Source organism: Saccopteryx leptura, chromosome 6, assembly GCF_036850995.1.
Source record: "Saccopteryx leptura isolate mSacLep1 chromosome 6, mSacLep1_pri_phased_curated, whole genome shotgun sequence".
Classification (NCBI taxonomy): domain Eukaryota; kingdom Metazoa; phylum Chordata; class Mammalia; order Chiroptera; family Emballonuridae; genus Saccopteryx; species Saccopteryx leptura.
Window position 1 is genome coordinate 127,661,848 of NC_089508.1, and position 25,592 is coordinate 127,687,439.

Genomic DNA, 25,592 nt, shown 5'->3' on the forward strand with positions numbered 1-25,592 from the left:
TGGCCAGGAATCAAACCCGGGACTCCTGCACGCCAGGCCGACGCTCTACCACTGAGCCAACCGGCCAGGGCCTGCTTTGAGAATCTTGATCATCACTGTACTTGTCTATGTGGTCTTGGCTCTAGTGATCTTTGAATTGTGGATAGTGCCATTCACTGCCATGGGGGGGGCAGGGCACCTGCAATGCAGTGCACCTGCTACCTACTAAATGAGTGATGTGGCCCGATAGAACATTGTATACCGTTCATATGCCAGCCTGTGTCTTGGGAGCAGGGACCCCTGTAAGAGAGTGGGAAAGGAGAAGCACAAACTTGCTTGTCTTCAGTTTTGGGTGTGGGGGTAGCATGAGACAGTAAGAGTGTGAAACAGACAAGGCTTCTGCTCTTCCCTTGCTGCTTCTCTTAACTAGTTTCTTCCTAGTGTCTTTAGTATCTTCCTCTCTAAGCCCTCAGGTTTTTCCTCCATCTCAGCCACCTTCTTCTCAACCAAGGAATGGTTGCCATAGGGCTAATGCTTGTGCTCTCTGGGAGTGTCCCAGGATCTACAATTACCTATCTCTTCTCCTGGTTTCAGAAGTCTTGTTTCCTCCACTGGGTCACCCAGGAGATAGCAGGAAACCAGTCTGATTAAATGCATTTGTACTACTGTGTAAGTGACTGATGGGTCCCTTTAAATGCCCTCTAGCTAATTACTTGAGTTTTCAAAGGAGGCTGCTCCTTTTGCTACTCCACCAAGGTGGAAGATCCCCCTAGTCGGCTCTTGTGGGGGTTGGGTGGGGGGAGGTAGAGTGGAGTGGAGAGCTTTTCAGTTGTGTTCGGGAAGCCAGGCCCTTCCCTGGTGTCCTGCTCGGGGAGTGACTGGCCCTATTTTCATAGGGTTTTTGCTTCCTGCATTTCTGAGGTACCCTATATTCTAGAACAGCAGAATTGGCATGCCGCCCTGGTCCCAGCAGGAGGTATGGCTGGAGTGGGGTGGCTTGACCAGACTGGGAAAGGGGCAGCCCAGAGACCACACTTGGTGCTGACATTTCCTTACTGCCTGAGGTCGAGAGGCTCACCCAATAGTGGGGCTACCCATGTGTATATGTGTAATTAGTGCCCCCTCTTCTTTGATGGTTCTAGAACATCTAGTATATACCTGGCACCATGCTGATCATTTCACATATAACAGCCCAAATTTGTCCTTGCAACAGACTAAGAGAGGCATCCTTATCCCCATTTTATAGAAGGGCAAATGGAAATGCAGAAACAGAAAGTAATTTCCTCAAGGCCTCATGGCCAAAAATCGGAAGAGCTCAGATTCAGGTCCGAGTCTCACACCCTTTCTGCTGTCAGACAGCCTCCGGCATGACAGTTCAGACAGAAGCCGCTTTAGGATGGGAAGATTGAAGGCCCTGGCTGGTTGGATAAGTGGTAGAGCGTCGGCCTGGCATGTGGATATCTGGGTTCAATTCCCGGTCAGAGCATACAGGAGAAGTGCCCATTTGCTTCTCCACCCCTCCATGCCCCTCCCTCTGTCATTGCTCTCTTTCTCTCTTCTCCTCCTGTACCCATTGCTCAATTAGAGTGAGTTGGCTCTGGGCTCTGAGGATAGCTCCAAGGCCTCCCTCCACCTCAGGCGCTAAGAAGAGCTTGGTTGCTAAGCAATGGAGCAATGCCCAAATGGGCAGAGCATCACCCCCTAGTGGGCTTGCCAGGTGGGTCCCCGTTGGGGCACATGTGGGAGTCTGTCTCTATGTCTCCCCTCCTCTCACTGAATAAAAAAAAAAGGATGGGAAGATTGAGAACCTGGGAAACATGGGGCTCCCAGTAAAATATTAACAGCGTAGTCAATTCATTGAATAGGCATAAAGTGATAAGTGAAACAGCCCATCTTGGGGAAAAAGAGGAAGAGCTTTGTGGGTAATTCCTATATGGAATGGTCTTTGAGGGTTCAACATCAACTCCTGTTTGAAATCCAAATTCCTCTGCTTGAAATTGATTAGAAACTTATAGAAAATCTAAACAGGGTGGGAAGAGGCTGGGGAAAAAAGAGAGGTAACTCTCCTATCCATATAGACTTTCCTTTCCTTCAGGCTGTCTCTAATTATCGAAAACAAGTGAACAACACGTATGTCCCATAATCTGCTTTTCTTATAGGAAGTCATGAATATCTTTATGAAAAATAGACATTGTTGAGTTTTTTGGTGGTTTTTGCATCAGATGATTGTGTGATTTCTTCCATTTCTGATGTGGTTATAAAAGTCTTTACTGTTATGAGAATAGTCAACTATGGTATCTCTATGGGATATTTCCGTATTTAACTTGGAGCTGTCAGAAATGTATCTTGGCGTATTTATGGAGCAAAGCTCTAACTTGATTCCCCCCACCCCCACCCCAGCCACTTTTCCCAATTCCAATCGTTGAAAACCCCCTTAATGTCCATTAGATTGGTATGCTTTCTTTATTATATAAAATATACATTCTTATAGATAGATACCAGGGCCCATTTCAGGACTATCTGGTCTGTTCTGCTGACCCTTCTATTGAGTCTTAGGCTAGCACCACACTGTTTTAATAATGGGAATTCTATAACATGTTATCTGGCAAAGAAAACTCCCCTTCCTTACAATGATTTTTTTCAGAGATTTCTTTACCTGTTCGATCTGTTTATTCCATCCTGTGAAATTTAGAATCAGTTGGTTAAGTTTTGAAATCTCCTTTATGTGAACTTGAGGAGAATTAATATTAAAATATTTAGCCTCTCGGCCCTGGCCGGTTGGCTCAGCGGTAGAGCGTCGGCCTGGCGTGCGGGGGACCCGGGTTCGATTCCCGGCCAGGGCACATAGGAGAAGCGCCCATTTGCTTCTCCACCCCCCTCCCCTCCTTCCTCTCTGTCTCTCTCTTCCCCTCCTGCAGCCAAGGCTCCATTGGAGCAAAGATGTCCCGGGTGCTGGGGATGGCTCCTTGGCCTCTGCCCCAGGCGCTAGAGTGGCTCTGGTCGCGGCAGAGCGACGCCCCGGAGAGGCAGAGCATCGCCCCCTGGTGGGCAGAGCGTCGCCCCTGGTGGGCATGCCGGGTGGATCCCGGTCGGGCGCATGCGGGAGTCTGTCTGACTGTCTCTCCCCGTTTCCAGCTTCAGAAAAATACAAAAAAAAAAAAAAAAAAAAAAAAAAAAAAAAAAAAATTTAGCCTCTCTAATCTGGACCATGATACACTTTTCTGTTTTTTTAGATTTTCTCTCTCGGTAGGTGTTTTTGTCCTTTTTCTCCATATTTTAAGTCCTTCTTATTTCCTATTAGGATTATGTCTAGGTTGGTTTTTTTTTAATTTGTTTGTTCTTAGCACTTTAAACATTGCTGTTGTGAATGGGAGCATGGAGATTTTTTTTTTAATTTGCTTTGCTGGGATAGAATTATGCTCTTCTCTTACTTCTAGAATAATCTAGCCACCTTGCTGAGAAGCTCTTTATTAACTCTGTGGTGTTTTAGTTCCTTCCTTTGAGTATTCTAGGAGCAAATGACCATCTTAGCTTTCCAGAACTACTCCTCTCTCCACTGGTTAAGACTGTGGTGTTGGCATAATGCTCCCTGTGAGCTGGTGTATACCTCCCTGCTGGCTCCCCCAAAATGCTGAGAATGCAGTAGGTGAATGAGGGTAAAGGAATCCTAGCCAAGAAGGTCATTGCTAGTCCTAGGACAGCCCCATAATGGTCAGTCCACTGCAGGGTCTACACTTCAGTTTTATCAGAAAGCTGGTGGCTTTTGGACCAAGAGGGTTTGATGGAGGCTAACTAACTTACAAAGGACTGAATGTCAGTTGTCTATCCAGAGGGGAGGCCCTATTCAGGGCTAAAGGGGCCTAGAAATAGAACCCAGCAGAGACTAGAGTCAACCAGGTTTTTGTTTGTTTGTTTGTTTTAATTTTCCATTGATTTGAGAGGGAGAGAGGATGGAAGGGGGAGAGAGGTGAGAGAAAGCATGAACTTGTTATTTCATTTAGTTATGCACTCATTGGTTGCTTCTCATATGTGCTCTGACCCAGGATCAAGCTTGGCACACTGGGCAATGCTCTACCACCTGGCCAGGGCTGACCCAGAAACCCTTGTTCTCCTTCCAGCCAGGCCACCTGAGGTGTGCCCCTTCTTGGCTTGGAACACACTTTCTAAGGAAAGGGAGCTGACTTCAGACTCAGGCCCTTTCCTATAGGTCCAAACAGAAAAATGACAGCTGCTCTAGTTCGTAGTCCTTTATTTCTATATCCTGTAAAGTTGCCCGATTTATTAGTATTCCATTCTTTAATTAATTAATTAATTATTCTTTTAGTGAGCAAGAGAGAGACAGGAAGGGAGAGAGACAAGAAGCATCCACCCACAGTTGCATCACCTTAGTTGTTCATTGATTGCTTTCTCATATGTGCCTTGACTGGGAGGCTCCAGCCAAACCAGTGACCCCTTGCTCAATCCTTTGGGCTTAAGCCAGTGACCATGGGGTCATGTCTCTGATCCCATGCTCAAGCTAGCTACCCCATGCTCAAGTTAGTGACCCTGGGATTTCAAACCTGAGTCCTGCATTCTAGGCCGATGCTCTATCCACTGTGCTCTATTCAGGCTTGTTCTTTAATTTAAAAACAGGTACTGTATTCACAAAGCTCAAACATGAACGCAATCTAAAAGGCAAACAGTGAAGTATCTCCCTCCACATCTACCCAGCCCCCTCCATAACTACTTTTATTATGTATCCTTCAGAGATTTCTTTATCAAATATAATTAAATATGAATATATTCTTCTTTTTCTCCTCACACAAAAGGTAACATCCTGTACATCCAGAATATCCAGAATATTTGGCATATAGCACGTCTGCACCTTGATTTTTTTTTACTTAAAATACACACCATAATACATGTATTGAACACTTATTACCTGCTAGTCACTGTTCTAACCTTTTATATAAATTAACTCATTTAATACTCCTGATCATCCTAATTTTACTTCTTGTTCAGTTTCTGCACCTTTAAAATAGGCATAATAATAGTTCCTACCCCATAGGATTTTAGGAGGATTAAATGAGTTAAAATTTGTTACGTTGATGATTCTGCCTGATACATAGTAAATGCTATGGAATTGTGTGCTAGCTGAAGTCTGTTAAATAAAAATACACACATTCTTTGATCTAGCAATACCTTTTTTGGAATCTATTTCATAGAAGCAAAAGCATCCAGACATTAGGCTACAAAAAGCATTGTCCATATTGGCCAAAAAAGAAAAAGACAAAAAAGAAAGAAAAGGAAAAAAAATACATAAACAGGAAATCGCTGTAATATCAGTTAACAGGACAATGACAGTCAGTTGTGGTCCATCTGGAATGTAATGAACTATGAAAGAAAATACATTAGATCTATACTTAAAAGACCTATATTTCATTCAATGTCCTGAATGAAAATTAAATTAAAGGAGGAAGTTACAAAGTAATGGTATAACATCTCATTTAAAAAAAGTTTTTTTAAATTGATTTTAATGCGAGAAAGAGGAAGGCATCGATTTGTTGTTCCACTTATTTATGCATTCATTCACTGATTCTTGTATGGGCCCTGACCCAGGATGGAACCCGCACCTTTGGCCTATCAGGACGATGCTCTACCAACTGAGTTACCCAGCCAGGGGTCTTTGATCTCATTTTTTTTAATACAGGCATCAACACCCCTCCTCAATTTATCTGAGCCATTATTAGAACCTCTGAATGTCTCTGTTTTTCCACTTGTGTAATGAGGATCACAATCATTCTCCCTTACCTGGCTCTAGGGAGGATGAAGTGGGATGAAATGTATGAAGTCCTTAGACTCCTGCCAGCAGCTGCATAGGCTGGATATCTGTGGTAGGCAGCTTGAGTGGAGAACGGTGTGGAAGGATGTACCCAGTATGCAACCATGGTCACCTGGTTACCTCCGATGGAGGGAAAGGAAATTTAAAAGTGGTGGGAAGAGATAATTGGTTTTAAATATGTGTGTACACACACACACACACACACACACACACACACACACACACACACATCTTTGCATTGTTTTATGGAGGTTAGCCATTGTTACTTTAGTAACTCTTTTATATTCTAATGCTTCACTGGTAGTTTGGATACTATCACCATAACCACAAACACTGAATTGGGGAAAGTACAAACCTGGAAACATACCATGATTCAAAGTTTTGTGATTTAAAAAAAAAATGTTTTCCATTGATTTGAGAGAGAGAGAGAGAGAGAGAAGAAAGGAGGGAGGGAGAAGGGGAGAGAGGGAGAAAGAGAGAGTAGCAACAATTCATTGCTGCACTTAGGTGTGCACTCATGGGCTATGTGCCCTGATCCTGTGACCTCAGTGCACTGGGATCACGCTCTAGCCACCTAACAACCCAGCCAGGGCCAATGTTTTGTCTTTTTTTTTTTTACAGAGACAGAGAGAGAGAGAGAGAGGGATAGACAGGGACAGACAGACAGGAATAGTGAGAGATGAGAAGCATCAATCATTAGTTTTTTGTTGGGACACCTTCAGGGGTCTCCAAACTTTTTACACAGGGGGCCAGTTCACTGTCCCTCAGAACATTGGAGGGCTGCCAAATACAGTGGTCCTCTCACTGACCACCAATGAAAGAGGTGCCCCTTCCAGAAGTGCAGTGGGGGCTGGATAAATGGCCTCAGGGGGCCGCAGTTTGGGGACGCCTGCTAGTTGTTCATTGATTGCTTTCTCATATGTGCCTTGACTGTGGGGCTACAGCAGACTGAGTAACCCCTTGCTCGAGCCAGAGACCTTGGGTCCAAGCTGGTGAGCTTTGCTCAAGCCAGATGAGCCCGCGCTCAAGCTGGCGACCTCGGGGGTCTCGAACCTGGGTCCTCCGCATCCCAGTCTGACTTTCTATCCACTGTGCCACCACCTGGTCAGGCAGTTTTGTCGTTTTTTTAAAAGAGGAATTTAATAAAAACTTAGAGGAGGAAAAAAGCAGGAGAGCCCTCAATCAGTGCTGCCTCGTTCATCCACAGCATCTACTGCCGAGGCTGCTCCAAGCCGCTGTGCTGCTCTTGTGCGCTCCTGGATACCAGCCACACGGACCTCAAGTGCGACATCAGCACAGAGATCCAGCAGCGGCAGGAGGAACTGGACGCCATGACGCAGGCACTACAGGAGCAGGACCACGCCTTCGGTGAGGTGCAGGCGCAGATGCGTTCAGCCAGCTGTCAGCTGGGGCGCATGCGCACCAACATGGAGGAGCTGATCCGCGAGAGCGTGCGCCAGCTAATAACACACGTACAGGCACAAGAGACAGAGCTGCTGGAGGCGGTGAATGCGCAGTACCAGCGCAACTACAGGAAAATCGCTGGCCATTTAAGCCACCTGGACTCGGTGCTGCAGCGCATCCGCCTGGGCAGCACCCTTGTGCAGAGGATGAAACGCTACGCCTCCGACCAGGAGGTGCTGGACTTGCATAGCTTCCTGCGTGAGGCGTTGTGCAGCCTGCGCCAGGAAGAGCCCCAGGGTCTGCAGGCTGCCGTGCGCACTGACAGCTTCGACGAATTTAAGGTGCGCTTGCAGGACCTTGTCTCTTGCATCACCCGTGGGACAGGTAAGCACCCAAGCCACCCTCATGGCTAGCCTGTTTAACATTTAAGAGCTTGTGCCTTGCTGCTCTCTGGGGATGGCGGGGGCGGAAAAGATTATTTCCTTGTGACAGAAAAGGAAACTGGATTTTGTTTTGTTTTGTTTTTTCATTGTCTCTTGGGTTTGATCACATCATAGGTTCCAGGACGCAGGATATAGGGCGAAAAGAGGCTGCACCCACCCAGAGGGGTCATGTTTTACTAATTTACAAGACTGTAGGTTAGCTGTGATCTTGTGGCTGCTGGGGAAGTTAAGAAACTTCAAAGCCAAGAACTAGATCCGATATCATTTTAGCTCCAGAGGGACCAACCATTCATTCCAAGAGGTTCTCTTAGGCCACCTGTGTTCAGCAACAGAGAAGTCAACTGGAATCTGAGGTTGGGGTGGAAGTGGGCTGAGAAAACACCCTGGGGTGGCTGGGTGCTTCCCCAAAGCACACTGTGGCTTAATGGAGAAGATCATTTACCCCCAGAATGGCCTGCCATCTGGACCAACTGCCACGTTGTGGGCCCTGCCGAGTATCGGGCACTTGGGAAGTGGAAAACAGGCCAGTTCTTCAGCTCAAGTTGTCCAGTCCAGCTGGGAGACAAAAATGGGGGCATATCACATAACAGGAGAAAGAGAGAGTACTTGGCTCTGTGGTCCTGATTCAGGAGTTGTAGCAGCTCTGCAGAGCTGAATATTCTTTCAAGAGATTTCAAGGGGTTGGGGTGCGCAAGAGGGCCTCCAGGGTGAGGAGGCTTTAATAGCTTTTTGATGAACTCTCTAGGCTGGAATCTGAACTCTGGACAGCTGGTGTGAAAAAGGGGAGGGAGCCTAAGAATCATAAAGCCCCAGGGCAGGTGCAAGTGATGGAGAGCTCACTCCCTCCTGCCTTTGGGTCTGATGGACATAGGCTCATAAAACTCTAGCCCTAGAGTGGGCGTGGCCTTGTGCCTTCTCCACCTAGGTGGTGAATGCCTCCCCATAAACAGAAAATGACCCCACAGACTTTTAAACAGCTTGCCTTGGGTTTTGTAGTTGGGCAGTGGCCAAGAAAGGAGTTACATATTTTAATCTAAAGCATGAGAGATTTAGATTAAATTTAATAAAAGCCAGGCTGTGGATTGGAAGAATAGCATGGAGCTCTCACTGTAGGCAGAGAAGTCGGTGAGCAGTGACACCTTCAGCATTGTTTACACCTGGCTTCGGTGCTGGCCCACAGATAGAGAGGTGCACTTGTTGTTTGGGGCCAAAGACAAGTGCTTACTGATGGCACCCTTCTCCCTTCTGGCTGGGTTCATGCCCAGTGCAGTCAGGGAACTGTCCTTCCAACTCCTAGCCCCTCTGTGGGGCTCCAGGAAAAACAACAGGGACATTCCCTTTCTCCCTCTGTTACTATTCCAAGCCAGAATACACCAGTGATGTCACTGACCTTCTTATGATCTCTATATTTTCCAGGTGCAGCTTTACCTAGGAGAGCCAGCCTAGAGGCTGCCAGCACTCCCAGGGAGAAAATTGACATTGACCAGGTGAGATGGGTTTGAGGGCTGACAGGGAGGTAGTGCATGCAGTCCAGCCGGTCAGGCAGGTTGGGAGTTCCCCTGTGTCAGAAAGGAATTCGAGTCTTGCTATATCTGTGTCTACAGGCAATAGAGTAGGGAGAGTGAATGAGAAATGGACAGCAAGTGGATGAAAGGAGGGGCTGGCTTGCTCTGGGTTCCTAAATGCCGCAGTAGCTCTTGATAGGACATGACCTCTTGATGGATTCAGGAGCAGTTAGAGCCGGGGGTGGACAGGAGGTGAAGGAGGTGGTCACTGATAGGTACCCCTGATGACCTCTCGCTTCCCTGCATGCCACCTCAGATATATGAGCCTCTTCTTGGGTCCAGCATATGGACCTTTCCTTCCTCTTCCCCCACACATGGTTCTTGGAAAGGAATGGAGAGTGGGACCAGGAGTCAGACCTCCACCAGAAGCCTGGGTTCTATCAGTGTGCTTTTCTGAGCTAGCATATAGCCAAAAACCATAGTTTCTCAAAGTAGGAAGATGCCCGTTCCCCCTCTAATGTTGGCGTTCCCCTGCAGTGCTCCTGACCTGTTTCTGCTCAGCTTTCATACATAGTCCTCTAAGGAGGAATCTCGCTCATTCTTAAAGGTAGTCGCTCTCATCTCTGGACTGTTCTGACTTGAGTGGTTCCCTGGGTAGAAATGCAGTGGCACCCCTTTGACTTGCCCTCTTGGGTTCTACACCAAGGTCAGCTTTCTAGGTTCCTTCCAGGACCAGGCATCTGGTCTCCTCCCCATCTTGCTCATCCAGCTTTGCATATGCCTGTCTGTCCACGATCTAGGCCCAGAACTTATCAACCATCCATGGAAAGCAGGTCTTCTGGTGGGGGTAGTCAGAGTGGCAAGACTTCCTTGCTTTGCTATGGCATGGCCCATAGGAGAAAGAAATTGGTAAAGACTGGGGCAATCAGGAAAGGCTTCCTGGAGGAGGCAGAATTTTGGATCTGAGAGTTTTAGAGCTAGGAGAGAGCATGGCATCTAACCCCCTCTTTTACAGAGGATGAAAGGCCCAGAGAGAAGGTGTGGTTTAACCCAAGGCCACATGGTGAACTAGGGGCCAGACTAGAAGCCAACTCCTGCCTTGGGTATTGCATCCCCATATACACAGCTTGAAAAGTTAAAAAAAAAAATGCCTGACCTGTGGTGGCACAGTGGATAGAGTGTCGACCTGGAACGCTGAGGTTGCCAGTTTGAAACCCTGGGCTTGCCTGGTCATGGCACATACAGCAAGCAACAAGCAATCGATGAACAACTGAAGTGAAACAACTATGAGTTGATACTTTTTGCCCCCCGCCCTATAAAATCAATACATAAAATCTTTTAAAAATTAAAAAAAAGATTGAAATATGACATTTTAATTTTTAGATAGGTAATATAATCGTGGTTAGAAATAAAAACGTAGCAATAAATGTCTCACTCTCACCTTTATCCCCCATCTGTCTGTCAGCTCTTATGCCCACATATCTATCTTTATTAACGTATTATATATCCTTCAAGAATTTCTTTGTGTAATTATAAGTAAATACAATTACAGATACTTGCTTTTTCCACTCTTTCTTTGCATGTGGGTAGCATAGTACTGTGCACCAGGCTTTTCACCTGATGAAGTGTTTCCTCCTGGTGCCTTCTTGCAACACTGTAGTAGTCCATTGAGTGGATGTGGCATACATTAGGCCACTTCTCTGTCGATGCATGTTTAGGCGGTTTTGTGTTACCTGCAGTGCTAGGGTGAAAAGGTCCCCAGAGAGAGCATATGAATAATAGTGGGAAGTCCCTAGGTCCACAGACCTTAGTTGTCTTCCAGGCACCAGCTGCTGGTTGATGCACAGCAAGGGAGCCCCTATTGCCCATGTAAGGTCTAGCATTTTGCTGGGTCTTTATCTTAAGGTGACCTCTCACAACCCACTACTAAGTCATTTGAACTTAGAGCATCAAAAAAAGACTCTTTTTGCAGAGTCTTCAAGTAATAGGCTGGAGGAAGGGGTGGGTAGACCAGTAGAGCTGGGGGAAAGGAAGTAGGTAACACTGTCAGTGCAAAGGACAGGTGTGGCGGCTCCAGTGAGGCAGGCATGGGCCGGCTGTCCCAGGAGTCAGGTCCATCAGCCAGGAGGGAGGCAACCACTGGACCCAGGCCCCTTCCTTAGGAGGTGGGAGCTGGGCTTCTGGTTACAACACTCATCCCTCTGTTAGGACCGTGTGCCTAGGTGGAGCTGACAGAGCATGACCACAGGCCTTAGACTAAGACCATTGGGGGTGCAGAGATGGCTCAAGCATTTCCTCTCCTTGGTTTGTCATAGGCTCTTTCTGTAATGATATTACAATACTCTAATGAAAAAAAAATAAACGTTAAAGCTATAAAATGATTGTAAATCGGGATTTTTTTTTCCTTTACTGAGCCTTCACAAGTGCCTGCTTCATTAATGTTGGGGATGGGTGTCAGGGAGGGCAGGATAGAGGCACAGAGGAGCCTCCCTCTGGGGAGATCATGGCCCATGGGGAGAGGTCTTTGACAAGCCAGCAGCCCATAGAGCCAGACATTGTCACTGTGACAGTGAACCACCCAGAGACCAGCTGAAATGCTCCAAGGGGCCAAGGGGAGGCAACAGTCCTGGTCAGCAGGCCAGAGGACTGAAGCCCCGTCCCCAGCCTTACTCAGATATTTATTAGCCAGTACAAATAAGTTAAGGAAGCAGACAGCGGAAGTTTCCGAGGGGTAAAGGACAAGGAACATGCTGACTCCTAATCTCTGTTCTGACAGCCTAAACATTTTCTGTTGCTGAATCTTATACTGCTGTTTTGCTATTTCCACTACCACTGTCTCCAATATGGGTCAGAGAGACCCTGGACTCGCGTCCATTCAGGGCTTTCAACCTAGGGCGCCTCGCTGTCTCTAATTGTCATTCTAACTCTGCGTGTCTTCATAGCATGTTCCTACAAGACATGAGAGGAGAGAGCAGGATCTTTTCAACTTAAAAAAGAAAACACAGTTTTTTTAATGGTGATAAAATACACAACATCACACAAAATTGACCTATAAGTGGAATTGCTGGATTATATGGTAATTCTATTTTTAATTTATTGAGGCACTGCCCTGCAGTTTCTCTAGTGGCTGCACCATTCTATACTCCCACCAACAGTTCACAGGGCTTCCAGTGTTTCCACATTCTCACTGATACTTTTTATATATTTTAAATCTAGTCAACACTTTGTAGACACACACACATACCTCTAGCTAAAACAGAAGTTTTGAAGGACAAATTATACTTATTGCATGGGATTACTCTAGTATCATATTTTCTGTTTTTATGAAATAAGAAGTGCAGGTCATGACTCACTCAATGGCTTTCATGATCCACTAATGGGTCACAGTGTATACAGTAGGTTTACAATTGTGAGTATACAAAACACAGTTTATACTTGTGTTTATTAACGTGTTGTTTTCTGTACAAACCACTGTAAACCTACGTTTGCCCAACCCTGTGTAGTTTGAGACACACTGGCGATCAATGGAGACTGTGCCCCTCCCTAGAGTCCGAGATTGTCCATTCTCTCTCCTTCCTCCACACAGCCCTCATTCTCTGACCCCAAGACGACTCTCCTCCCTTTTTGTAAAGATGCTGAGCAAAAGACACCCAGGATGGTGGGAGGAAAGAAGAAAGTCAGACTGTGACAGCAGACTGTGGCGCCCATGTTGGAGTGCAGATACCAGGAAGAGCCGTTCCTGGCTTAGGTCCCATACCTGTCACGTAGTCCCGTTGTACTGGGCCTTTTCCCTGCCTACCCCAGCTCAGGCTTGACCAGGTCATATCTGGTGTCCCCCTGGCCATGTCCTTCCCCCACAGGAGGGGCAGAGCTTGTCCCAATAAGGAAAGCATAACCCTAGCCTTGTAATCTCAGAGTCAGCCGCCTGCCTTTTCCAGGGCAGGTGTGCCGATGGCGGGGGGGGGGGGGGGGGGGGGGGGGGGGGGGGAGGTGGGGGGAGGGGAGGTGGGGTGGGGGGGCTCGCTGTGCCAGAATCCTTTTCTGTGTGCACAGGCTGCAGGTTCCTGAGTGGTGGCCATCCACTGAGCTCACATAGAGTTTGGGGCACCGAGGGGTCCGATTAGGGACAAGAGTCTGGCCTCCCCTGTTATAGGCTGCACTTCCCCTGTTATTCATGTGCAGCAGGTGGTCCAGCAGGCCAGAGTCACACAGCAGGGAAGGATGGTGGGGACTGATGAGTGTCAAGGAGACAGGGTAGAGGGAAAGCCAGCTGTTCAGGCATGGGAGGGAGCTGCCCTTTCAGAACACGGGGCTCAAACCCTAGTCTGGGCCCTTCCTTGGTTTGTGACATGGGAGTTCCCTCCCCTCTCCTATGCTCCAGTGCCCATCTCTGTGGATTAGGGATCATCACAGGACGGTACCTACCTCTTTTTTTTCTTCTTAAGCCATGATTTCTTTTTTTTTGTTTTTGTTTTTTGGTTTTTGTATTTTTCCGAAGCTGGAAACGAGGAGAGACAGTCAGACAGACTCCCGCATGCGCCCGACCAGGATCCACCTGGCACGCCCACCAGGGGCGACGCTCTGCCCACCAGGGGGCGATGCTCTGCCCCTCCGGGGGGGGGGGGGGTCGCTCTGTCGTGACCAGAGCCACTCTAGCTCCTGGGGCAGAGGCCAAGGAGCCATCCCCAGTGCCCGGGCCATCTTTCCTCCAATGGAGCCTCGCTGCAGGAGGGGAAGAGAGAGACAGAGAGGAAGGAGAGGGGGAGGGGTGGAGAAGCAGATGGGCGCTTCTCCTGTGTGCCCTGGCCGGGAATTGAACCCGGGACCCCTGCATGCCAGGCCGACGCTCTACCACTGAGCCAACCAGCCAGGGTTTTTCTTTTCATTGGGGTTAAAATTCACATAAAGAAAGCTCACTGTTTTAACCATTTTAAAGTGTACAATTTAGTGACACTTGGGATACTCACAAGCTTGTACAACCACCCCACCTATCTAATTCCAAGGTATTTCCATTACCCCAAAAGGAAACCTGAAGCTATGAAGTGGCCACTCCCTAGTTGTGCCTGCCCCTACCTCCTGGCAACCAGCAAGCTGCTTTCTGTCTCTGTGTAGTTAGGGATTCAGGATATTTCACAGAGATGGAAATAGACAATGTATATCCTTTTGTGGCTGGCTTTTCACTCAGCACAATGTGTTCAAGGTTCATTCCCATATGTGTATCAGGATGTCATCCCTGTTTATGGCCAAATAATATTCCAGTGTATGGGAGACCACCTTGTGTTGACAGTTTTTGGCTATTGTGAATAGGACTGCTGTGGGCATTCACGTGCAGGTTTTTGTTTGAATGTCTGCTTTCTGCTTCTTTGGGTAGAATTGTACTTAGGAGTAGAATTGTTGAATCACACAAGAATTCTGTGTCTGACTTTTGGAAGATCAACCTTTGCTTCATTTTGGGATGGGTATGGGAAGCACTCAGACCTGTGCTGGGAGCAGAGTAGTAACAAAAACTCTGCCGTCATCATCGGGGCTGAGTTCCAGGTGCTCTTGCCGGTGTCTTACTTAGCAATGTACTTCTTCCAACTACCCCATGCAGTAGACAGCATGGCTCTTCCCATGTATGGAGGGGGACTGAGACCTCTCATGAGTTTCAGGTGATCTGTCCAAGGTGCGTAATGGCCATGTTTATCTAGGCAGAGGGAGACCAGTTTCAGCTCAGTGGAAGGGTGTCCTTCCTGTGACAGCTGTGCGGCAGGGAGCTCTGTGGGCTAGATGTTGAGCAAACTGTGAGGTGTTGCTGGGCAATTAATCTGGTTGCCAGCACCGCAGGGTCATGAGGGGAAGCCATGGAGGCTGTGGGGAAGGCTCCTAGTCCCTATGGGCTCTGGGCTTCAGACCCGGCAGCCTGGGGGTTGGGTTGACCCCAGGCCTGGGTTTTCAGCCCTTGTCCTGCTGCCCAGTCATTTCTGATTCTCCTTTCCTGATTTTGCAGCCAGAGGGGGCACAGATGGCTCAAGCACAGACCCTGGGCCTGGCTGAGGCTCAGTCTGTAGCCATGGTACAGTCAGTGCCCGGCACACACCCTGTGCCCATGTATGCCTACTCCATCAAAGACCCCTCCTACAGGGAGGTAAGTTCTCCCCCGTGCCCACCTCCCCTTCTGAGAGCCCGGATTCCACCAGGCAATAAGAGGTAGAGCTGGATGAGAATCCAGACCTTAGTCAGCACCTCCTCTCTATGCCCTTCCTTGCCCTTGGCCACCCTGTCAGGCAGTTAGTTGCCTTCTACTCTAAGCATATGAGCCACTCCCAGGACAGGCAAAGGCCAGTGGTTAGCGGGCTGGGCCAGTGTGCATGGTACCCTGGGAGGGCTTCCTGTGTGGAGAGTGGCAGGCTCTGCATGGGGAAGAGCGGAGTGGCCGGCCACAGGCCCCTGCCGCCTGGGTCTTGGTCTCTGCCCACCCTAGGGCCCCTGGAAGCTTCTTACCCATCACTGTGACTCCACACTGTACAGGTCTCCAACATAGCCACACCACAGAAGAGGAAGTCCTGCCAGACCGAGTGCCCCAGGAAGGTCATCAAGATGGAAGCCGAGGAAGAGAAGGAGGCCAGGGCGGCTGGCAGCTCCCCTGAGCAGCCCAGGCCTAGCACCTCCACAGCAATCTCACCACCCCTGTTGGAGAGGCCCCCCAGCCTTGACCACCACACCAAAGAGACTGAGGAGATACTACTACTCAACAGCAACCACGAGACTGGCAACTTAGGAGAGGCAGGTAGGGAGGTCAGGACATCAGAGGCTGAGGCCTGCATGCTTCCCCCCAGGGGCTAGGTGGGGTCCCTCTTCTGCGTGCTGACCCCAGCCAGGGAGCCCAGAGCCAACAGCATTCCCTGTGTTCTACCCTCCAGATGGGGTGAAGAGAACCCACTGTTTGCTGGGGGTGAGAGTGTGTGGAGTTTATTTCACCAAGTGTGGGTCCCATGGGGGACGTTCCTTACTTAACTCCTTCCTCCAGCACCCTCTTACAGAATGCAGTACTGGGCCCCTGCAAAGCGTGGCTCTCCCCAAGAAGCGTTTGTTTGATGGGTACCTGGCACGTTTTGGAGAGGGCTATACCCATCAGTTCCCAAGTTTTTCTGCAGAGGCCACCGCCTAAGTTCCCTTTTTTGTCCTAGATATCTCTTATGGACACTGTCAGATCGGGAGTCCTTGGACATGACCTAAGGTCAGCCCATGGAATCCTGGAATGTTCAGAACAATCCAGCTTTGTTCTCCTTCTAGGTTCTAGCCTGAGCCCGGACCCTGCTCACACACCAAGCCCTAACTCAGTGGTCCCCAACCCCTGGGCCGCGGACCGGTACCGGTCCGTGGGCTATTTGGTACCGATCCGCGGAGAAAGAATAAATAACTTACATTATTTCTGTTTTATTTATATTTAAGTCTGAATGATGTTTTATTTTTAAAAAATGACCAGATTCCCTCTGTTACATTCATCTAAGACTCACTCTTGACACTTGTCTCGGTCACGTGATACATTTATCCGTCCCACCCTAAAGGCAGGTCTTTGAAAATATTTTCTGACATTAAACCGGTCCGTGCCCAAAAAAGGTTGGGGACCACTGCCCTAAATGATAATCCTTGCTTACATACACTGTTAGTAAACCAAAAGGTTTTGACTAGATAGAGGGTATCTTTTTAACCTGAACATCTCAGCTCCTGGTTCTGAGAATTGGAATATACCATTGTGCTTCTTGAGTACAGAAGGTTCCAGACCAGGTGGTGCTGGTCAGACCTCTGCAAGGGGCAAATTGTGCACTCAGGGCCTGCAGCCAAATTTAGTGTACACAGACCAGACACAGCAGGCAGTCACGGAAAGCCACGTTGAATAAACAGGTCCACATAGGTGCACATGGTGAATGGTGATGTCTCCTCTTATAGGCCACAGGTCACCCACCCAGTCTACTGGCCCGCACAGGTTCCCCTGGGGAAAATAGGGTACGGCGGGGGGGAGTGGGCATTCCCAGCAGGGCCTGATGCTGCCCCCCCCACCCCACTTGTTTCAGAGGAGCGCGTTGTGGTGATCAGCAGCTCAGAAGACTCGGATGCTGAAAACTCGGTGAGTGGCCCAGAAGTTTAGCTTGGAACTCCTGCCTCCCCCCATTCCGGGTTCCAGGGACACAGCCCCAATGGGTGACTCTCAGACTTGCCTTGCATCTGGGACATTATCCAGCAAGGCAGTAAGTCCTGAAAACAGTCTCCAAGTGCCAGCTGGGGGCCTGGACCACCCCAGCACTCTCTCCAGATGCGGGGCCTTGCAGTCATGGTAGATTCTCCTTGGAATTGTTGGTAGAATGCTTCCTTCCTGAGCTGCTTGTTTTCTGGACTACCATTGCCTTTGTTGGAAGCTTCCTTATGCATTTCTGTCCTCTGAGTCCTCAACAAGGGTGGTGGGCATCAATGAGGGCCAGTGCAGGGGTGTGAGGGCACAGGGCAGCACCGCCCAGGGCCCACACAAGCAGGATTCACTCACTCCAGGTGAAAAAGAACTTCTTTAAAGCCATCCTGTAATGGCATAGTGTCTTGTGGGTCATGACCCCTCTGTCCCTGAGGTTTGTTCATGGAGGCTGGGGAAAAGGGGATCCAAGCAGAGTGAAAGGCTGGACTGGGTGTCCTCTGAGACCCTTCCAGCTCTCAGTCTGAGGTTCTGTATTGGAAAGTGCATGGAGCCCAGGGAGACCACGACGACAGACTCTCGGCCAGCCCACTCTCTGCTGAGAACACGAGGAGCATCCCGTGCCTGCCAGGCCTCCCATCTATCCCGAAGTACCCTGGCTCAGCCTCCCCACAGTTCCACCAACCAAGCTTTCATCCCTGATGCCAAGTCTTTCAGCAAGCCTGCCGGGCACCACGAGCATGCCACCCTCTACCGTGGGATCAGCTGCTTCTCTCGCAGAACGCAAAGAGTCACCCGCCTTCGCCACATCTTCCGTGTCCCACTCAAAGCGTATGGTGTCCCCATGTGGACTTGTCCTTCCCCTATGGCCCATGCCACCACCTGTGCCGTCACGGAGCCTCCTACCCATCCCACCAACCCCGAGGAGTGTCTCACTTGCCTCCAGAGGGCCATCGGCCAACGCCGGCTGGTGCGAAGGGCGAGGCAGGCTCTTGGCCACCATCTCCGAGGGTCCCCCCATGTAGCTCAGTGGCTGAACAGCTTGTTTGCTTTTCCTCCCACCTCTTTGGTTTCCCAGCTTGATGCCTCTCCCAGGGGGCGTAGGGCAGGAATCCAATTGTCCCAGACTTTGGGGGCAGAAATCTGCCCCCAGGATTCTGATGGGACCCCTGTGGAGAATTCCGAAGTCCAGGCCACACTGGAAGTCCCTCCAAATGCACCTCCACCACTCCCCTCCCCAGAGAGGGCTCCTACCAGCCCGGATCCCTCTCAGACAAGTCTCTGAGGGCCCTGTGTCCTACCTCCACAGCTGCTGGCCACCGTCCTTGTGCATCCTGTGGCCAGCACCCACACCTTGCTTCTGCCACCTCTGTATCCCTCCCTGCCCTGCCCCACCCAGCCCACTCTCCTGAAGGCCCTACGCACACCTTGGTCAAGGCGTGAACCAAGGACGGAACGGCTCCATGGACGCTGGGCAGTGAGATTCCAGTCCTCTTTAGCCAAGAGGGCATAACAGATTCAGGCCAGCACTCCACACATGCCTGGGCCTCTGCTCAAAACAAGGACGCTCCTCTCAGCCTGTGTACCTGCCCCTGTCCCCTACCCCACACCTTACCCCTGGGCTTCTGCCAGGGTCAAAGCTCATGAAGACAGGGACAGTGTCCACCCCAGGACCTAGCTGGTGTGGCTGCTCAATAAACGTCTGTTGAAAGATCGCCCTTGCAAACCCTTCCTCCTTGACCAGCAGGTTCCCTGTGCGGCCTAGCTCTTCCCTGTCGGTGGCTTTTGTCACCTCCCTGCACTAAATTTGGTTTTCCCATGGGGTTACGAGGTCCCTTTTTCTGCCACACTGAGTGTCAGGTTGGAGGCGGGGTCAAGGCCCTCTGTCCCTCCTGGGCTATTTCAGTCCTACCATCTGGTAAGATACCTGTGTTGTCAGGGTTCTGGGTCTCGAGGTGAACCCCACTTTCTCCAGCTTGTCTCAGACATCCCCCCACTTGGCCTACATAAGGAAGACTGTGGCACCTACCTCCTGAGTTTCCCTTCTTCCTGGGGGACCACAGCACCCCCCACCCTGGCCTGTCTACTCCTTGACTTCCCAGGGGCCTTTGCTACAAGGCTCCTCCTGGAACCTCACCATCACTGAGCTGTCTTTCTCTGAAGTAGTTCACTCAAGGCTGACCACGGCCCTCTAAAAGCAACCTTGGAGGGACTCGTGGTTTGCGCTGCACTGCCCCTGAAGTTGAATCCTGTTGGAGAAAATGGACAAGAGCAAGGCCACTAGGGACAGTCAGTCTAAGGCGCTCTCCCACTTCCAACCCAGCCCACCACCCCTCCACAGCCAGAGCTCTGGGCCCTCTTCCCCACACACTGGGCAGGTGGCCGCACCCTCTGCCCTGGAAGGACAGTGGGAACCTTCCAGTGGCAAGGTGGTCATCGACATCCCGCTGTCCAGCATCCACTCAGACTGACGTGACCCTGTCACATTCTTCTGCCCTGTCGGGTGGAGGGAGGGACTCTTCAGTTCTGGCCCCAACACCACTGTCTTCTTGGAAGCCTACCCCGTCTCCCGACCTCATCGGCATCTTTAAATACGCCCACCCCCTTAGGAGCCACATCTAAACATGCTGAAGGAAGTCTTCCCTATCTCAGAATCTCCTTTCCTCTTCTCCCCGTGTCTCCAGCTCCTGGTGCTCCTTGCTCACCCTACTTCCCTGCTTTCCCTCATTGTGCAGTGGACCCTGCCTGCCAGCACAGGGTGACTTCCCTGCCTCCAAGTCCGATGGTCACCTTCAGTCACTCGTGGCCAGCACTGGGCCCTCCTGAGAGACCGCTTCTCAGGGTAGGAGGGCTCCCTCCTGCAGCCTGGTTGCCGCTCCTTTCCTCTATTCCAGGGGTCCCCAAACTTTTTACACAGGGGGCCAGTTCACTGTCCCTCAGACCGTTGGAGGGCCAGACTATAAAAAAAACTATGAACAAATCCCTATGCACACTGCACGTATCTTATTTTAAAGTAAAAAAACAAAATGGGAACAAATACAGTATTGAAAATAAAGAATGAGTAAATTTAAATCAACAAACTGACCAGTATTTCAATGGGAACTATGCTCCTCTCACTGACCACCAATGAAAGAGTGCCCCTTCTGGAAGTGCAGCAGGGGCCAGATAAATGGTCTCAGGGGGCCGCATGCGGCCCGCGGGCCATAGTTTGGGGACCCCTGCTCTAGGGCTTCTGTTCCGTGAAGTGTTCAATCTCCGGTTCTGGGCCCTCTTCCAGTGTGATCTGTGTGTTCTCCCGTGAGCTCAGCCAGGCCTGTGTCTTCACTTAACAGCCCGGGAGGCTGCTGACACCTGTCTAGTACCATCAGCGGCCCTCCTGCTGCTCTCGGGTGCCCCAGGGGGACCTCTGGCCCATCTTTTGCTCTGCTTGGGGAATTGTGCCACCTGCCCAGTCCCACGAGCTGAGACCTCAGAGCTGCCCAGGTCACCCCCTTTCTACTCAGCCAAACGCCTGGTCTTTCCACGTTCCAAATTTCTCTGGATTCTGGGCACTTCTTGCCATCCCGTAACCTTGATAAAATGAAAACACAATTGAGCCTGGAGGGAGATGGAAGCCTGCAAAGGAAAGAGAGAGAAGGACTGGATGCTACTGGTCTCGCCAGACTTCCCAAGAGTTGGGCGGAGGGAGTGACGCCACCTGTTTTGGGCGGGGGCTCAGCCTAACCACTGGCTGTCAGGAGCTAGGTGGTGCCCGAGGTTGATCAAGGAAGGAAGGAGAAGCGTGTTGCAGGTGATGAGCTAAGCATGTAGAAACAGGTGCTCAGCTGTGAGACTAGGCCCAGAGGTGTGAGGAGAGTGAGGACCACCATTTTTGTGTAGATGTTCTTCAGACAGTTTTTAAATGAACCATTGCAGGAGTTCCAATCTTGTTGGAAAAAAAATGTAAAAGAAAAATTAGTCCCTTTCCCCCCAGTGCATTTCTTACCCCCTTCCATACCCTTCCAGACTCCTGGTGCTCCTAGGGCATTCAAAGCAGCTTGGAGGGAGTGGCAGGGTTTCATTCCCTGGGTACTCCAGGCTCCTTCGTTTCCATGACCTCCCTCTCCGTGGCCTTTCTCCCACCTTCCAAAGACAGTTGCAGAACACTGGCCCACTGCCCTGCCATGTTTTCCAAGCATGCCAGGGCATGCAGGTGCCCTGCCCCCGCTCAGGCTGCAGGAGTCAGTTACTAGTCTAGAGGCTCTGGTGCAGACCTGCTGATCTGGGGGAGACCTCACCCCTCAACCTGATGAGGCATTGGGGTTGTAGTTGTTGGGTGAGGGGTGAGCCCCAGGCATGGCTTTGTATGCCTGGAGTCAGCTCTGCCTCTGCCTTGGGCCCTTAAAAGAAAATAGGTGTTCTCACTACTTCTGTGACAGATGGTTGGCCCCAGGGCCTGGCAGCAGGAAGAACAAGTGGAGGCAGGAGTGGGCCTTGCTGAGGAGTGTGTCAGAAAAAAGGTGCTCGGCTGGGAAGCTGGGAACCATGTCCCCCGAGGGCAGCAGCAGCCTGCAGAGGGGCTGGGCAGAGGGGCCACAGGCAAGCTAACTAGGCAGTCCATTCACAGAGTCAGAGGAGGTGTCTCCGAGCCTTCTGGTCTTTGCGATAGCTGGGGTCTTGCATCTGTGGACATTAGCAATGCACGTGTCTTGCCAAAGCGACCCCAGCTGCTGCTTAAGCTCAGATGCCAAGAAAGTCCCCCAGGAGCTGGGGACTCTTGGAAAACAATGTCAGAGCCTAGGTAGAGATCTTCTGGTGACTAGATGCTGAACATCAAAGGGTCTGGCTCGCCCTGGCCGGATAGCTCAGTTGGTTAGAGCTTCTTCCCCAAGCAAAGGGTCTGGCTCCTACCTGGCCTATTGATGACTACACATGGACTCAAGCAGTTAGGACATTCCTCAACCCTTCCTGACATGGGTCACTGGGGGTTTTATCAGGGACGGAATTCTAGATCCCATCCATAGAGGCCCTAACTGAATCAGTTCAGGGTGGAGGCTGGGTATCGAGTTTTCCATCCGCTAATGCAGACCCAAACAAGAGAACCTTGAAAGAGTCGGGGGGGGGGGGGGTTCAGAGACATGCTGCCCAGACACGGGTGTATCAGCCTTGCATGGAGATGACCTGGACCTCCTGGAGTGTTGACCGAAGTGTCAGCCTGGCTGCTCCCTCTTAGCACCCTTTTGTGTAACCGGTAGACCTGTGGGGTCGAGTTGGAAAGTGGTTGAACTGGAAAGTTAACCTGAGATGAGAATAAGTGAAATACAGCTTGTTGAGCCAGACTATGTGTGTCCCAAAAGAAAAAGCACCCAGCTCCCTCATGGCTCAGTCTGAGAAACACTGTCCCTTCAGTGAGTGTAACAGAAAATAAATCCCCAGATGCATGTGTATCCTTCAAAGGATCCTATTTAGAACTTTTAGTGGCACTTCAGAGCATCCCATTCACTTCCAGCTGTCATCATCTCTCAGGCCCTAGGTCCTCAGAGCACTTCCCCACAGCTCACTGTCTGGTCCTCTCACCAGGACACTCGTCTGTCCCCACATTGTTGCTGCCCCCGTCCTTTTCCTAGCTGAGCAGACCTCTGCTTTTTCCAAGGCAAGGCCCTTTCTTGGTTTCTTGGGTTCTGGTTTCTGACACCATCCCTCCCTGTGCACCCCCACCCACTCAGTCACCCTGACTGTGGAATAGCTGAGGGGACCGGAGTGGGGGGTGGTACACGAGGGTTTTCCTTAGTGAGCAGGGGCCTCTATGTGCTGACTGCCCTTTTGTTAAAGTGGGTCTAAAACCAGGTGGTGGCACAGTGGATAGAGCATCAACCTCAGACATTGAGGTCCCAGGTTCAATGAGGTCGCTAGCTCAAGCATGGGCTCACCAGCTTAAGTGTGGAATTGCGGGCTTGAGTATGGGATCATAGACATGACCCCAAGGTAGCTGGCTTGAGCCCAAGGTCACTGGCTTGAGCAAAGGGTCAGTGGCTTGGTCCTCCTGTCAAGGCACATACGAGAAGCAATCAATGAATAACTAAAGTGCAGCAACTACGAGTTGATGCTTTTCCTCTCTCTCCTTTCCTGTCTTTCTGTTTCTTTCTTTCTCTTGAACATGTGCACATGCTAAAAAACAAAAATAAAAAACCTGGGTCTTTAGAAAAGCCTTTTTAAAATGTGCAGGTACTTCCCAGGGTCGGGTAATGGAGTTTACAGGTGGCTGGGGTTCAGTGGAAGGTGTTTCTATGAGACCAGCCCCCGAGGGAAGTCATGTGTGATGATAGTGTGATGATATGCAAAGTTCACCTTGGACACATGGCCCATTCAAGGGAACTGATATGCAAAGACATTGACAGAGTCTCCTATTGGCCTTCGATCTGCCCGGAATGCCCAGGTTTCTCTGAGTGAAGCCCACTCTGGGTGGATTTGCAGTGAATGTGTCCATCAATGCTGGGAGGCAGTGGGTGAGCCTGGGGGAGGGCTGTGAAAGGCAAAGGAAGCGGGAAATCCTAGGAATATCCATCACGGTTTACCTGTGGTTAGCGATGACTTAGCTTGTGGCTGAAGTTTTTTTCATTAAATGTCTCGCCTGGAGAACAGAAGGGCCTAGGAGAATATGCTAATTATCTCTCAGGCCAGGGACATTAGTCAGAGGACAGGGTTTATGGAGGCCTCAGATGGCCCCAAGTGAGGCTGCCTCCATCTGTGACTCTCAATGCCAGGGTCTGTGTGCCCACCTAGGTGTGGCATCCAGAGGAGGAAAGGCTGAGGCCTGCTCTGGAGTGTGTCCTGGCCATGCCCCTCAGCCAGCCCTGGGACGCTGGCCATGCCCCTCAGCCAGCCCTGGGACGCTGGCCATGTCCCTCCCTCATGGTCTCTGGCGAATATGCACAGGTGGCATTCACAGGAGGCTCTGATCAGGCCACCAAAGGCAACATCTGGGTTTGGCAGCTCTGCAGGTAACAAGCAATTAACTTCAGGGGAGCCTGCACCCCCCTTTATAGTCCCAGCCCCTTGGGAGCTGGAGCCCTTCGCCTACACCAGAGGCCTTTCAAACTGTTCTTGTCTGGTGCTCAGATTGGAGGATCCCTAAGCATCTGGGTTCCTGATTGCTGCCCCATGGCCTCCAGGCACCACTTTCCTCCAAATTTCTCAGTGTGTCCACCTAGGTGTGATGTCCAAGGGCCAGCAGCCCTCCTCTTTCTATAGGACATTGTGACCTTGGCTGGCTTTGGGGACAAGAAAAGCCAGGTTCTTGGCCTCTTCCAGAGAAACATCTGGGGTTTGAGATGAGGCCTTTTCCTCCTGTTCCCAGTTCGTGTTTCTTCTGAATCTGCCCAGAGAGGCAGTCAGGAGCAGGCGCCCTCAGCCCTACCCACCCAGCACTCCTCGCCCTGTGCACACTTGCTCCGATGTCCCCACTTTCACACACACACTGTGTCAGCGCAGGCTCACAGATTCACACATACTCGCCCACATGACCCCATCCTCTCCCTCTTCACTGACGCCTGTGCACCGGCTGAAACGCGGCCCGCACACGTGCACACATACATCCATGCCCTACCACGCACACACGTGCCCATGCACATGCCCCCACCTAGGCACACACTTGCCCTTCCCCACCAACTGCCCTTGGTCGTGTGCACGCAGATGCCCAGACCGTACCAACTTGCTCATCTGACTACACATTCCTGCTTGCCAGCACCTGTCTGCATGACCAAGTGCTCCCTCTCGCCCTCCAGACCCCTGACCTCTTGGTTTTTCTGTGTTGCAGTCCTTCCAAGAGCTGGGTGACAGCAGCAGCGAGTCCAGTGACCTTCAGCTGGAAGGACCCAGCTCCCTCAGGGTCCTGGAGGACAGCCTCACAGACCTCCAATCAGAAGACAGGCCCCTGGTTTTCTTTGACCTCAAGATTGACAGTGAAAGTGGGTTCTCTGTTGACCATCCCCACCCCTTTCTGGCTTAGTCTCTAAGTCCCCAAAACAAGTGCAGGCAGAGCCATCTGCAAGGCCCAGGAGAGCCCTGAGCTTGGGCCAGTGACTGCAGCCAGGTGGTGGGACTCCCAGGTGTACCAGTGGTTGTGTGAGTAAAGACGGCTGCCTTGACCAGTGCCTCAAAGGACAAGGCAAGTGCTTCCACAAGTGCCCCTCTGATGTGCACATCTCTTGGGGAGATGGAGTGCCTTGGGGAGACACCTCTAAAAAGAGACCCAGGGCTGCAGAAGTCACTGCTCTGAGATCGGGGTCTCAAGC

General features: G+C 50.6%; 1 protein-coding gene across 4 annotated transcripts in view; it reads left to right on the plus strand.

Moving 5' to 3' along the window:
• PML (PML nuclear body scaffold) overlaps window positions 1-25,592 on the plus strand; it is a 49,709-nt gene that overhangs the window by 17,930 nt on the left and 6,187 nt on the right. For 2 of the 4 annotated variants that reach the window (XM_066342614.1, XM_066342612.1), the window contains exons 3-8: window positions 7,008-7,588; window positions 9,064-9,134; window positions 15,142-15,279; window positions 15,663-15,921; window positions 17,210-17,262; window positions 25,115-25,265. In XM_066342614.1, coding sequence (XP_066198711.1) covers window positions 7,008-7,588; window positions 9,064-9,134; window positions 15,142-15,279; window positions 15,663-15,921; window positions 17,210-17,262; window positions 25,115-25,265 — 1,253 coding nt within the window. Of the gene's footprint in view, window positions 1-7,007; window positions 7,589-9,063; window positions 9,135-15,141; window positions 15,280-15,662; window positions 15,922-17,209; window positions 17,263-17,834; window positions 19,304-25,114; window positions 25,266-25,592 lie in introns of those variants that run through there. The other 2 variants (XM_066342611.1, XM_066342615.1) reach the window with 2 other exon arrangements.